The sequence below is a fragment of the Phoca vitulina genome, unplaced genomic scaffold, assembly GCF_004348235.1.
Source record: "Phoca vitulina isolate PV1807 unplaced genomic scaffold, GSC_HSeal_1.0 scaffold1, whole genome shotgun sequence".
NCBI classification, from domain to species: Eukaryota; Metazoa; Chordata; class Mammalia; order Carnivora; family Phocidae; genus Phoca; species Phoca vitulina.
In genome coordinates this window covers 100720563-100736416 of record NW_022589704.1, presented here as the reverse complement: position 1 = coordinate 100736416, position 15854 = coordinate 100720563, and the positions used below count along the sequence as shown (strand labels likewise).

Genomic DNA, 15854 nt, shown 5'->3' with positions numbered 1-15854 from the left:
AACATTAAACAACCTGATATAAAAATAAGCAAAGGATATCAATATGTAATTTAGAAAGGTCCCTTACTTTGACAAGATCTTATGTTAGGAATACCAGAAGAGGGGCTAGTGCTGGGAGAAGAGAGGAGTCAAGCAGTGGTCACAGTGAAGGAGGAGTATTTCCTCAGACATTCTGTAATCCTCTAAATCCCTTTTAGTTCCTTACTTAATAATCCTACCCCCTCTCCCCACACACAGCCACTAGTGAACCAGGAATTCTAGACATAAACTTTGCACTTAGCATCTCCCAGTTCCTTCTGATCACCCATTAATGAATATAACCAGTGTTAGACAAGCCCAACAACAAAAAATAATCTTCAAAACTCCTATACTTTAAATTACTAAAGCACATCTTTATTTTGCAATTGAACAATTAAAAGTCACAGCTAGTTTTTTCACGTTTGTACCTGAACAACTATTGTTCAATCAAAATGAAATATGGCCAACAAAATATGTGTAAAAGCATTTCACGTAACATAATCGCTCTTAGGACTCAAACAGTTTTAATGCAAATTGGCATTTTTATCCTGTCTGCTGTTAGTATTCATAGATTTTTTTACATGAATAAACTGCAGGAATTCTAATTTTTCACTGAAATTAAGACAAATACACAAGGCCTTTCAAGCATACAGTAAGCTGCAGTGACAGATGCAGAGTATGATTTCAAATTATCCAGTGTTGACCAAATTCAAGCTTACACATTTTAAATGAATCCTAAGCTTCTCTGCCTCTTATTTATGGAAACAAACCATATGCAAAGAGTTGTTTTTGTGAAATGAGGGAAGATAGTTAAAAAAATTAAGGGGCTAATTCCATTTTGCTACTAGTTCAGTACGATCAAACGTGAAATGACAGCAGAAATGCAAAATCATATTTTAATTACGAAATAAACTAGACTTTTAACTAAGTGACTTTTCGCCCTTCATATTTACATATAGCACCTGTTACAAGAAAAAAAATCCCAAATTAATACACCCTCTACATAGAAATAATTATTTGTAAAACTACTTAAAAATATCACTGATGAGTATATAGTAAATTATCTGTCCTAAAATTAAGCCTACACTGTAGAAAATAAAGACTAGCTTTTCTCATCTGAAAAGATTACAATATGGATTTGTAACTGCAATGTCCTGATGCTGTGAGAACACTGGGTGGACAGTTTTTAATTTTTTTAAGCACATATATTCTAATGATAGAAAATGAAAACAGCTTAATGTAAACTGTTTTTAGTGTCTTAAATCCTGCCCCTTGACATGTATATAAAGTGTCAGGACTTTGCCCTCTTCAACTTACTTGTGGTGCAGTATTGACTTAACCCCTACCTACAACTTAAAACCAAACAAATGGATTTCCAAGTATTCATGTAATATATAAAAAATGCAAAGCAGAAATGATTACTGTAAACCAAACCTGGTTGAAGCTAGCTGAGAGAACTCAAGAGTCCAGCAAGACAGTCAACTGGGTAGTCTTTACTGTACTAAATAAATTACAGAAAAGTGGCAAAGCTAAAATCACACAAGTTACCTTTTAAATATCAAAAGATCAAGAGATCATTGTAAAGCATTTTACTTGGGTCCAATCCAATGAGCTCTACACACTAATCCACTAAAGTTTTTTCCATATTTACAAAACTCCTAGATTTTATTTTTAAATGTATAAATTAAGTCAGTAGTAAGCATGAAATAAAGTGCTACTATTTAAAATTCAAGAAATCATTTCAGCATTGAAATCTGACCTACTCTACAGGATACAAGAAAGACTGGATGATCTTGTGAACTCACCAAAGGGTTGGAAAAGATGGGTGGCAGAGAGTTCCAGAATTGGATTGAAATTTTCTTGCCAGGGAAGGCAAAAAACTGCAACACAACTCAGGAGCAAAACCCAAAAAGCTTCTTTTAAATAAAAGGTAAAATGGGCTCAATTGTGACTACAGTGGATTTGGGGAAATCAAACGTCAGCACCTATTTGGGTTTAAGATTGTAAACTGGGCTGATCCTCCTTGATGACTTTATGGTGATAATTTCATTTAGTAAGGTGGCATTTCAGTTAAAGTTATCACAAGTAGTATTTGCTAAATTTTGGAAACTCTCAGGGTTGAGGGAGCCCGATAGTAATCTCTTAAAAACAGTTAAAAAAATAGCTAGTGAAGAAAGATATCACCTTATAGTTGTTCAGGGTATTTACTTCACAAAGACTACTATAAAATGAAATTAATGATTTTTAAAAGTTAGAGGGATGGAAGCAGGAGTCAAAATAATGAAGGCCCCATTGAGTCAAGTTTAACAAGTGATAGTTAATAAATACTACCCTTTAAAGAGACCATTGAACAAATTAATCATGCCTAAAAGATGGTTAAAAATGTAGGGTTTTTGTTGTTGTTCAGCTGAATTAATAACCCTTAAGCATCTAAGACACCACTGTTACAAGTCAGAACTGGGCTCAGTGGTCTTATCTGTCCAAGATACAGATAATAAAAAGGCAAAACTATTTGCCAGGGGCCTCTGCACATATTTACTGTAGTAAATCTGAGGCACAGACTTCTGGCTTCACCCAAGTCACACTCACAACGACGTCCTCATTTGTGGCTGCCACAGTTGACAATGCCTGAGAAAGTTCCCTCACGGTAAACACATGCAGCAGAATGTTTACCCTCACACAAAAACACCCTTCCACACTCCAGAAGTCTACAATTATTTTACACTTAAAAATAGTAAGCACAAATTTTCTTGAAATTTTCTATGCTATAGCTAAAACAAAACAAAAAGAATGTACATTATATTTGAAATATGCTTCAGTAATGATTGCTCGTTTATAATGAAAATTACATTTTTCTTCTAAAACTGATTTTATATAATGAAGTAGAATACACTCTTCCTTTCCTTTTTTCAATCCTTTGCTGACTTTTTTAAAACAAAGAGTATCCTTAGAATCAAGTCATAATTCTAATAACATTTCAAAGATACATTCATTTTTCTTACAGCATGAAAGACATACAAATATCATTTTTCTTTTTACACATTGAAGTAAAAGAAGTTAACAGTTTCAATCTCTTGTCCATAGAAAAATATTTTCTCTATCATTTACACAACAATAAGTAGGAAAATTCTACAGTGCTTAACTGAAACTTTTATGAGCACAAGGCTTTTAAACACTTTCATTCTTTCATTGGAAATTTTAAAAGGTTTCAGGAAGTTAAACATTAGGACTTTCAACTAAAATTGTAGTCTTTAACTTGCAATATTGCTAATACTTCTCACTTTGTAAATAAAAAAAAATTGGTTTTCTCCTTTATGCACGGAACCACATCTAGTCAATGTTGATGGACTGCACCCCAGTAGATACTACCTATGGCCGCCCATTTAGCTTGGATTGCTAAAATAAAAATAACAATGACTATAAAACTTTAGAAATCAACAGTAAACTGCAGTAGAAAAACATACAAATAAGTAGCGGCAAAATCTAGAAATGGAAACAGAAATAACTATTTGGTGTCTACCCAGGACAACTTCACCAAGATTATGAAATTAAAGTGTCTAATTTCTCACTGATATAGGACTTGTTTTTGATAACACTGAAAGGCTTACTGTACTAATTGCTACTAAGAATAAATGAAGTCAGAAAAAAAGAATAAATGAAGTTGGTATAGAACAAAAAACTATGTTAATAGTTGTAGACATTGTAAAGTAAGCTGAACCCCAAAAATACATTTTAGGGATTAATTTCACGGGCTCTTTATAAAATTGCTGAACTTACTTATCTATTAGCAGTTAGCTCTCAAAAATGTTTTATTATTATGTAAATTTCTTAGTAGCTATACAATTCACTAAGAATTTTATAAAACAGTTGCTGTAACTTATGTTGTGATCACACTGAGACACCAATAAATCTTTGCCAACAAATCAGTAATTCTGATATTTGAGAAAATCCAGTGGGTTTTAATAACATAGCTGTTTTACTTGGAGGAAACAACACACACGCAAAAATGACTGCAGACATTGTGGTTGGACAGTTAAAGCAACTGTGGGAAGCAATGATAATATTGTTACTTTGTTGATGTGGCATAAAAGCCAGCTGTGACGTAATTCATCTTTTTCATGTCATATTATTAAGAGATGTTTATTCCAACAAATATTTACCATAATGTATTTATTCTAAGTGACTTATATGTAAATTCACCTAAACTACAACATAAAAGAGATGTAAACATGTCCCACCTTATTGTGGTATAAATAATTTTAATGAATTCAAAACTACTTTGGCAACCTTACTATCAGAGTATCTTAAATATTCAAAACACAGGTATTAAATAGAACATTGTTAAAAATTCTCGTTTCTTTCTTCCTTTTAAGATTATAAAATAAGTAATGCTTTAATTCTACTACATGTTCACATTATGAACATAAATTATTTGATTATAAGTGGACATATATTCTAAATCCTAGTTCTATGTTTTAAGTGCTTTTAAAAATTAGTCTTCTAATTTACATTTCAGAATGTTTTCATACTGCATGTGTATCAGCCTAAATACTTTACAAAAGCTTATGTTCTATCAGGGAAGCATGACTAGCAAACTGAGTCAGGGTCCTAATTAGGATCACCTTTTAAAGCCTACTTATTTTCTAAATTAAGTGACATCTTCTAAGGTCATCATAGTTATTAAATAAAAACACTGCCTGAGTATAATTCTTGAGCTGAAACAGACTAAAATTCACAAGAATTTATGATATTCATATATGATGCCTAAAATAATAGGAGAAGGTGAGATTAGATAAAACCACTCAGGTTCCTTTCAGCTCTCAAGTTAGAGTATTTCTAGTGGAGACCGGAGACTTTTGCTCAAATACCTGATTAGACCTGATCAGATCTGCCAACACATTATAAACAACTCTATACTTAAAATAATCCTTTACCCCTGTTAGCATCAGCCTTTATGAAACACACAAATATATAAACACACAAAAGTGTGTGTCTTAATGGCTTACCATACCTCTTTAAGTTTGAAGTCAGTTTCTATATATAAATTTTCTCTTTACTCTTAATCATAACGATCAACCCCTTCCCCCCCCCCCACTTGTGCTAGCAGGCCACACAAAGGACGTTATTTCTTACACTGTTTACTCGGCCTCTATTTTGAATGGATGCATTGTTTAACAAATACTACCAATTCTTCTTGTGAATGTTAAAGTCTATTCCAAAATATTCTTCATGCTATGTACACAGTGCTGACACAAATCTGATGCTCAATAAAACATTTAAAATGAACATGGTAAAACCATTTTAAATCAGAGAGGAAAGGTTTTCACAAACATTTCTTAGCATTTACAAAGCCCCCTGATTCACCAATACCTATTTCCACTTGTGAGAATAACAGTCAGCACTGACTTCTAGAGTGTGTGTGTGGGGGGGGGCGGTAAGCGAACAGGGGAGTTATGGGAGGAGGAGGAGAGTAGTTCAGATACAAGAAATTTGACATTTTATTACACAATATTACACTGATATGAATGGAATCTAGAACTACTTGGCATATTAAAGCTAGGATTATTCCTAGAACCCTATTTAGATTGATAAACAGGTTAAAAAATTCTTAGGTGTAATGGATAAGTCTTATCTGTTGGGTGAAGAGAGAAGCATAATTAGCATATCCATTTTAAGAAGCTGTGAAGAATAATTTATTTTAAACTTAAGATCCTAATAAATATGTCTTTAAAAAGGATCTATTCTGTACATAAAAATACTGACAGAGGGTAGCTACCAGATGAAAAATCCATATATGAGAAACTTAAAGGTAATTCTAAACTTCTAATATTTATCAGTTAAAGACTGGAATTAATGATTACAAAAGGCAACAGTGCTCATTGCCAACAAATTATTAGAGTTTATCTCAGAAGTGTAAACAAAACTGTAAGTTAAAGAACACAGCAATCATGACATTTATCTGTTTATATCTATACAACTGTATCTTTTTATCTTTTTAATTTTTGGTTGTCATATTCTATCCATACAGTTAGAACAGATTTTAATTTAGGTAAAAACTATCAAAACAGTTATTAATTATGTAGACCCCCAACATGATTTTAGTTGTTCACTTTTCAACTTACCATGATGTCATAGAGCAGCCTAAATTGTATTTATCTGTTGGTAGAGAATGGAATGTTCAAATAAGACTATAGTTATTTACTAATTTATACTTTCTTGGCTGTGAAACCCAGGGATAGGAGAATTTCTCTCTGACATAAAGGTTATGTTACTTTTCTCTTAAAAAATTAAAATATTTGATTATAATAATTTATTTGATATCTTGGCTATTAATGTTTAGGACTTAACTTCCTAAAATTTATTATTATGGATTCTGAGTATTTGAAATAACATCACTTAGATTACACTGAAGATTCTTAAATGTGCATTCTCCCCCCTCATACTAAATGGCATTCCGAAACTATTCAACTCTAAATTTTATCAAGACTATACAGAAGTATTCGGAAACCACTAGGAAATGAATCTGTTTTAACCATAATCCATATAATTGTGTAACATAACATTTCAATAGGTGAGCAAATTTCCACTTATATTAAAACTGGGCAATTTTAAAGTTCTCTCTCTCTACAGACTTAAAAAAAATCCTGAAGAGGAAAATATATACATCCTTAAAGGGAATCAGATCCTCCATCAGGCTGGACAATCAAAACTCTCCACATTAACATGCTTATAACTTAATAAGTATATATAAACTGGAGTAATTTAATCGTATGCAAAAAAAAAAACAAAACCCAGCAAAACCCTCATTTCAGTTGAGGGATTACATTTAGAAATAAGTCAATAACATTTCATTCCCTGTTTGAAGTATCCCAACGAACAGACCAGTGTGAACAAAGCTTGAAATGAACTGAAATGAATGCTTTAGAGTAATAATTTAGACAGTGATAGAAATAAATCACAATGAACTGCTCTATCTTTAGCGAAAATATGAATATGTTTAACTTTAATGTGCATATTAGGTGCCATTTCTAAAGTTAGGGATAAAATAAATAGAAAATTTGAATAATAAAGCATCTTTTCACTTGAGCTGCTAAACTGTAACCCTTGTCCCGCAGGAAAGGCATGAGCAGATTTTCGACAATTCCATAGCAGCAGCACGCTCACTCAGTAGAACACAAATTACCTTTGCTTCTTGTGGCAAAATACAGGAAAACTGAGTAAGAAATAGAATTTCCATACCCTTTTTTGACTGCGTAACTCTTCATACAAGAAGCTATGTTTTAAAATGTGAACTGATTCAAAATGCATAAAAATGTAAATGTACAATATACATACATACCTCCTAGTGGGGTCAAATGAGTGCCTTTTCATTAGACATACAAAGACGTCTCAAGGCACTTAAGGGGTTAAGACACAATGCATGCATTCCTTTACATCAAGTATGTGAAATCACATGATTTGGAATAAGCCAACCTTATGATAAATATAAGTTACATTATTAAATTCAAGAAAATTTGTAGATTCATATTTATACTTTCTATAAGATGCTGGTAAATGGACAATGTGCAGCATTTCCTGGGAAAAGCAAATTCCATCTTTCTTCTCATGAACAGCAGGTCTCTACAGGGGGAGTACAGGGAAAGATGTGCTGCATCCATAGGCAGTGTACTGGCTAATATTGAGAATGATATTGCTAAAATTTAAAAAATAAAAATCTGGTAACCAGTATAGTAATAAGTACATGAATCACTGGGAAACACCAGAGCTGACTCCTGATGTTTACTTCTTTTTGCTTTCAAGATACAGGTGTATAACAGAGATGATGGTAATTCTGAGCCTTGTTTGTGGCAATTCTACCAGAAGGGGACTGCATGGCACCACCACAAATTTCATAAATTACCCTGAACATACTCAGTTATTCACTATTTGTTCGGAGCAAAGCATGAAATAGTCTTCAAACACGTGAATTACAGATTTTGAGAGAGTGACATTTTCTTAAACATAAAGTGCAACAGTGCTGAAGTTTTCAGTTTTTGTTAGTTCTTCATTTGTTTTGTCTAAATGCCATTTCCTGCAAGCAGAATTATGGCACAGTGAATATAAGAGAAAGCAGTTTTCTGACCCATGTCCCAGACTTTTGCTTTCTTATTTATTTGATGATGTAGTTAAGGGTTTAACAAATCCTTCTTCATAAACTTTCAAAATAGCTTCACATACAAATCTGTATTGACTCTGAAAAACAGAAAGAATAGAATTGATCAGAAAAACTAGAACACAACAAAAAAAGAAGAACATCTCACTTGGCTTGCTTATTAAAGAAAGGCAAAGTAAAACTGCACAGAGATACCATTTTTCACCAACAGAATGGCAAAAAATAAAGTCTGACAACATACTTTGTTGGCAACACACTCATACATTGCTAGTAGGGACGTAAAATACTACAATTTGGCAGCATCTAATAAATTTACGTTAATTTACCTTTCACCCAGCAATCCCACTTCTAGGAATCTATCCAAAGATAAACTAGAAAAAGAAATTGAAAATATACATTCATAAATAAGGCTATTTGCTGCTAGATTATTTATAATAACGAAGAGTAGGGACAATCCAAATGGCTACCAGGAAGGGGCTGGGTGAATAACGAGTGGCACATTCTCACAGGGGAATATGTGGTGGAAGGTTGGGAGGGGAAGAAATGAAAGTCTACAGATCACTATAAAATAATTCCAGAATATCTTTTTTTTTTTTGAAGATTTTATTTATTTTATTTGAGAGAAAGAGAGAACATAAGTTGGGGGGAGGCAGAGGGAGAAGCAGGTTCCCCACTTAGCAGGGAGCCTGATGCCGGGTTTGATCTCAGAACCCTGAGATCATGACCTGAGCCAAAGACAGATGCTTAACTGACTGAGCCACCCAGGCATCCCCAAGAATATCTTGCTCAGTCAAAAAGCACGGCAGAGAAAAATGCACACAATGTATTCTCTTTATAAAAGAAAAGGGGGGAGAGATACAAATGTCTACGTATCTCAATATATGTGTTACAAAAAAGGGAAGGACAAATCATTAAAACATGATTTCCTATAAAGGGACAGGGGAATAGAGTACAGGAGAGGGGTAGAGACTAGACTTCATTGAATATACTTCCTTCTTTTACAGATTTTACTTTGGAACCACATAAATATATCCCATAATTAGAACATTAATTTAAAAAATCTCTAAGTTGAAAATAACATGAAACAAATCAATGTGTCTATCTAGTTGACAGCATAACCACACAGGGAGGAACTATTTCAAGGGACTTTGTAACAGTAATACGAGTATCTCAAAGAATATACCCAAAAAGTGGAAAAAACTGAAAATTCTTTTTAGGAATTATTTTGTCGGTGGCAGTAGTGTTCTTTTTGTTATTCTGAGACTGTTATGTCATGTGTAATAAAACAAATGACTATTTGTGACAGTCTAAATCTTTCATTGCTGGTATTGTAGAGAACCATTTATTCTTATTAAAGATGAATAATATGTATGAATTAAAGATGAATAAGATGTAAAGTAGACCACATTAAGTAAAAACACTGTGGTCCTAAATTTGTATTGGAAGCATCAGTATTAACTCCTAAGTTTGTTTTCTTAACTCTGGCAATGGAAGATTTCTAGAGACAAATACTAACACCAACTGAACAGCAATAAAAACACCTACTTCTCAGAAGATGGTCTCTAAAATAATTTCTCAAAACAAAATAAACAAAAACCCATTACTTTCTGGGGGGAATTATGGATTCTAAAACTGGGGGGAGGGGGAGTATAAGCTGGGGCCTGGATATCTTCACTACTAGCAAAGAAGCTATCCATTACTAGGGTCTTGACAAAAAAAGATTAGGAGCCAGGCTGAATAGGTTCCTGCTGGCCCAAAAATGGGACAGTTTAGGCATCATTAAAAAAAAGTAACTACAGTGGGTTGAAACATATCACATATGTTTAAATCCATGATTTCAGAATAATATCAAACAAAAGTATGAGGTCATCATTGGAAGAGGCAAGTGAACCAACTCATTATACTGAAAACTTACAAAGGGAAAGCATGAAGTGTTTACCTTGCTTTTCCTACACTGCCTGTATGTACCACTGGTTAACCCATAGCTGATGAAAAGTTCCTCTTTAAAGAAGGAATAATAGACTATCACCACTCTTCAAGACCCATAAGTTAATAATGCAGGCACTCATCACCCAAGGCTACTAACATCATAAAAAGAAAGACAACCAGACATTAAGTGCCTTTTGAAAGAACGGAATATCACCTAATTTGTTCAAGTCTATAGATCCATTTACCACTTTTAGGAAATACAGAGAATACTCGGTTTGTTCATCAAATAAACTGCAAGAAAAAGAAAGAGACACAGGAAGAAGTGATAGTTTAAAAGAGATTTAGGAGGGCGCCTGGGTGGCTCAGTTGGTTAAGCGACTGCCTTCGGCTCAGGTCATGATCCTGGAGTCCCGGGATCGAGTCCCGCATCGGGCTCCCTGCTCAGCAGGGAGTCTGCTTCTCCCTCTGACCCTCCCCCCTCTCATGCTCTCTCTCTATCTCATTCTCTCTCAAATGAATAAATAAAGTCTTTAAAAAAATAAATAAATAAATAAAAGAGATTTAGGAGACATAAACCAATCAAAATTTGTGAATTGTATCTGAATTCTGATTTTATACAAATGGTAAAAAAAAACCAAACCCAAAACTCATTATGTATGATATAATCCAACAATTTGATTTCTGGGTATACATATACAAAAAAATTGAAAACAAGATCTCAAAGAGACATCCATACATCCAGGATCATAGCAGCATTATTCACAATAACCAAAGCGTGGAAACAACCCTAATGTCCACTGGCAGATGAAAGGATAAATAAAATGTGGTGTATACACAATGAAGTATTTTTCAGCCTTAAGAGAAAGGAAATTCTTCCACGTGCTACAACATGGATGAACCTTGAGAATATTAAGCTGAGGTAAGCCAGTCACAAAAAAGCAAAAACTGTACGAATCTACTTGTATGAGGCACCTAGCGTAGTCAAATTATAGAAACAGAAAGTAGAATGCTGGTTGCCAGGGGCTGGGAGGAGAGGGATAATGGAGAGTTGTTGTTTAATGGGTATAGAGTTTTAGTTTTGCAAGATGAAAAAGTGCTAGAGATAGGATGCCCAACAGTGTGAATATACTTAACATTACTGAACTGTATACTTAAAAATGGTTAAGATGGTACATTTTATGTTGCGTATTTTACTATAATTAAAAATGCATTATGTGTGAATATAGATACAAAAACCTCAAGAAAATACTAGCAATTCAAATCAAGCATCATATATAAAAAAGAATTGTACACCATGTCCAAGTAAGATTTACCCCAGGAATGCAGGTTAGTTAAACATCGAAATCAATATAATATATAACATTGATAGAATAAAAGACGAAAACCACATGATCACTTCAATAGATATAGAACAAGCATTTGACAAAACTGGACACCTTTTCATGATGAAAACACTCAACAAACTTGTAAAAGAGGGAACTTCCTCAACCTGATAAAAGGTACACCTAACAAGATACTTAGTAAGTGAAAAGCTGAAAGCTATCTCCCTAAGACCAGGAACAAGACAAGGATGTCTGGTTTTACCACTTTATTTAACATAGTAGTGGAGGTTTTAGCCAGGTACTTGAGTAAAAAAAAAGAAAAGGAAAAGAAAAGAAAGGCATCTAAACTGGAAAGGAAAAAGTAAACTATATTTGCAGATAACATCTTGTATATAGAAAATCCTAAGGAGTCCACTTTCACAAATAAAAAACATTAGAGTTAAGAAATGATTTCAGCAAGGCTGCAGCATACATAAGCAACATACAAATCAATTTTATTTCTATACCCAAGCAATGTATACTCCAAAAATGAAATTAAGAAAACATTTTCCCTTAAAATAGCACCAAAAAGACTAAAAAACTTAAGAATAAATTTGACAAAAGTGCAAGTCTTGCACACTGAAAACTATAACACATCACTCAAAAAAATTAAAGACATAAATAAATGGAAAGACAGTTTGTGTTCTTGGTTTGGAAGATGAAATATCATTAAGATGGCAGCACTCTCCAAAAAGGATAGATAGATTTAATGCAATCCGTATCTTGCTTTTTTTGCAGAGAGAACAAACTAATTCTAAAATTCATATGGAGGGCGCCTGGGTGGCTCAGGTGGTTAAGCGACTGCCTTTGGCTCAGGTCATGGTCCTGGAGTCCTGGGATCGAGTCCCACATCGGGCTCCCAGCTCAGCGGGGAACCTGCTTCTCCCTCTGACCCTCTCCGCTCTCATGCTGTTTCTCTCTCTCTCTCTCTCTCAAATAAATAAATAAATAAAATCTTAAAAAAAAAAAAATCTAAAAAAATAAAAAATAAAATAAAATAAATAAAATTCATATGGAAATGCAAGGGACGCTGAATAGCTAAAAGAGTCTTGAAAAAGAGGAACACAGTTGGGAGAATCACATTTCCTGACTTCAAATTTTATTACAAAACTACAGTAATCAAGGCAGTATGGTACTAGTATAAGAAAAGGCATACAAATCAACGGAAGAGTTGAAAGTCCAGAAATAAACCCTTACATTTGTGGTCAACTGATTTTTGACAAGGGGCACAGAGACAAGACAGAACAGTCTTTTCAACAAATGGAGCTGAGACAACTGGATATCCACATGGAGAAGAATAAAATTGGAACCCTACCTCAAACTGTATGTAAAAATTAACTCAAAATAAATCAGACATATGTAAGTGACAGTGAGACTATAAAACTCTTGCAAGAAAACAGAGGAATAAACCTTTGCGACCTTGAGTTTAGGCAATGATTTCTTAGCTATGACACCAAAAGCATATGTGATTAAAAAAATATATGAACTAGACTTCATCAAAATTAAAAGCTTCTGTGCTACAAATGACATAATCAAGAAAGTGAAAGAACAGCATGGAAGAAAACATTTCCAAAACAGAGATCTATAAGACACTTTTATTCGGAGAATATAAAGAAGTCTTATAAGTCAACAATAAAAGGACAAAAAAACCCAAACTGAACATAGGGCAAGGGGCACCTGGCTGGCTCAGTTGGTAGAATGTGTGACTCTTGATCTCGGAGTCTGTAAGGTTGAGCCCCACATTGGGTATAGAGATTACTTAAAAATGAAATCTTTAAAGAAAAGAGCCAAAGACTTGGACAGTTCTCAAAAGATATACAGATAAATGGCCAATAAACACATGAAAAAATGCTTGATATCATTAGTTATCAGGAAAATGCAAATCAAAACCATAACAAGATACCACTTTATATTCAGTAGGATGGCTAAAATAGAAAAAAGACAGGGGTGCCTGCCTGGCTCAGTCAGTGGAACATGTGACTCTTGATCTCTGGGTTGTGAGTTCAAGCCCCATGTTGGTGTAGAGATTAATTAGAGTTAAAAAAAGAAAAAAAAAGATAACACATGTTGACAATAACGTGGAGAAAATGGAACCCTCATACACTGTCAGTGGAATAGCCACTTTGGAAATAGTCTGGCAGTTCCTCAAAAGTTTTAACAGAGTTACCATATGACCCAGCAATTCCTTTTCTGGATATATACCCAAGAAAAATGAAAACATATTCACATAAAAACATATACACAAATGTTTATGGTACCATTATTCATAATAATAAAGAAGCTGAAATGATCTAAATGCCCATGAATAGATGAATGGATAAATAAAATATGGTATATTCATACAATGGAGTATTATTCAGCAGCCCCTCCCCAAAAGAGAGAGAGAGAGAGAGAGAAATGAAGTACTGATACATGCTACAGAATGGATAAATCTTTAAATATTATGTTAATTAAGGAAGCCAATTACATAAAAGACCAAGTTATATGATTTCATGCATATGAAAGGTGCAGAATAGGTGAACCTACAGAGACCGAAAGTAGATTAGTGGTTGCCTCAGGGACGGGTGGAGGGGAGGTTGGAGACCATATGAGGGAAAATAGGTATGGGGTTTCTTTTTGAGGTGATGAAATGTTCTAAAATTAGATAGCAATGATGGCCGCAAAACTCTGTGATATACTAAAAACCACTGAACTGTACACTTTAAAAGGGTGCATTTTGTGGTATGCGAATTATATTTCAATAAAGCTGTCTAAAATAAAAAAACAACTTATATGAGACAAATGGAAATTTGACTATAGGTTATTTGATAATATTAAGAAATTACTGTTAATTATACTTATATGTGATGACGGTATTATGATTTTGTTTACAAGAAAAACCACTCCTTATCTTTTAGAGATACACACTGAAATATTTATAGACAAAATAATCTGATGTCTAGGATTTGCTTCAAATACCAGGAAAGTAGGTGACTGTATAGATGAAACAATATGGCACATGTTGTTGGGTCTCAGTACTCAACACAGTGTTCATTTTATTGTATTGTCTACTCTTGCATATGTTTGAAATTTTCTATAATTAAAAGCTAAAAAAATGACAGGCATTTATTAGATCATATAGGTTAATTCATTTCAGTAACCTTAGTGCCATCAACAATGCTAACATTTCACCATGGCTTAATATAAAAAATAATCTTAACATTAAAATTCCATGATTCCTTTTTTTTTTTAAAAGACTTTATTTATTTGTCAGAGAGAGAGAAGAGAGAGAGAGCAAGCACAAGCAAGGGGAGCTGCAGGCAGAGGGAGAGGGAGAAGCAGGCTCCCTACTGAGCAGGGAGCCCAATGCGGGACTCGATCCCAGGACCCCAGGATCATAACCTGAGCCGAAGGCAGACGCTTAACCGACTGAGCCACCCAGGCGTCCCTCCATGATTCCTCTTTTGATTCCAGGAATATAATTTAGAGTCTGTGTAGAATACAATAAGCTAGTAGCTTAATTTCCATGACTTTTGTTGTTGTTGCAATTCAAGTTCTTATGTTAAAAGAAGGTGATTTCACCACAGCTGTTTCATCAAGAACTGGTCTACCAAGATTCTCCAGTTCAGGGATGCTATTATTCTTGGCATCCCACCTGACTAACAGAGGGAAAGTTCCTCTGTACCTGTTTAAGCACTCAAGAATTCACATGATAAGGTGGTACTAACAAACAGTTTCTGTAAAAGACCAGTTAGTAAATATTTTAGGTTTTGCAAATGATATGGTGCCTGTTACAACTTCTCAACTCTGGTATTTTAGGGTGACAGCAGTCATAGACAATATGTAAACAAATGGGCATGGCTATATTCCAATAAAACTTTATTTACAAAAACAAGTAGCAGGCCAGATTTGGCTTAGAGGCAATATTTGCCAATCCCTGTGCTAGGGGCTATTGGCTCCTGTCAGGGAATTAAAAAGATAAAAATATGGTTTGTCATATACATCGGTAACAAAAATCATCATGTTGAGAACACACATATGTACATGAAGTGCAATACTTACAGGTGTTTGGATCATCATGGCTCGTTGATCTCTCATTGTTCTTACAATGTCTAGTGGATAAACTGGTTGATTGCATTCAATGAGACACATGGCTGTTTCCATAGTAATAAGAACCCCAGTTCTTCCAATTCCAGCACTGAAAAAGATAAATAAGAGGCAGTCTCATTGACAGTATTCTGTTAAACTTCTTGTGGCTTCTGTGCAGTAAATAAAAGTACTGAAATACAATACAATAGAAGAATAATTTGATTTTAATTAAAAGCTTTATATTACAAAAGTAGAAAGCCAACTAAAAAATACTTTGAAAACTGAAAAACATTTCACACTTAATACAGATTAAATGGTTTGTATCT

At 33.9% G+C, this 15854-nt stretch overlaps 1 protein-coding gene across 5 annotated transcripts in view; it reads right to left on the bottom strand.

The window, feature by feature from the left end:
- Positions 1-40: 40 nt before the first annotated feature.
- PTPN4 (protein tyrosine phosphatase non-receptor type 4) overlaps positions 41-15854 on the bottom strand; it is a 230079-nt gene continuing 214265 nt past the window's right edge. For 4 of the 5 annotated variants that reach the window (XM_032412092.1, XM_032412078.1, XM_032412098.1 and 1 more), the window contains exons 26-27: positions 15502-15637; positions 41-8250 (exon numbers count right to left, since the gene is read on the bottom strand). In XM_032412092.1, the coding sequence (XP_032267983.1) occupies positions 8164-8250; positions 15502-15637 (223 nt within the window). In that variant the 3' untranslated portion in view covers positions 41-8163. The remainder of the gene's footprint in view (positions 8251-15501; positions 15638-15854) is intronic. The other variant, XM_032412100.1, reaches the window with a different exon arrangement.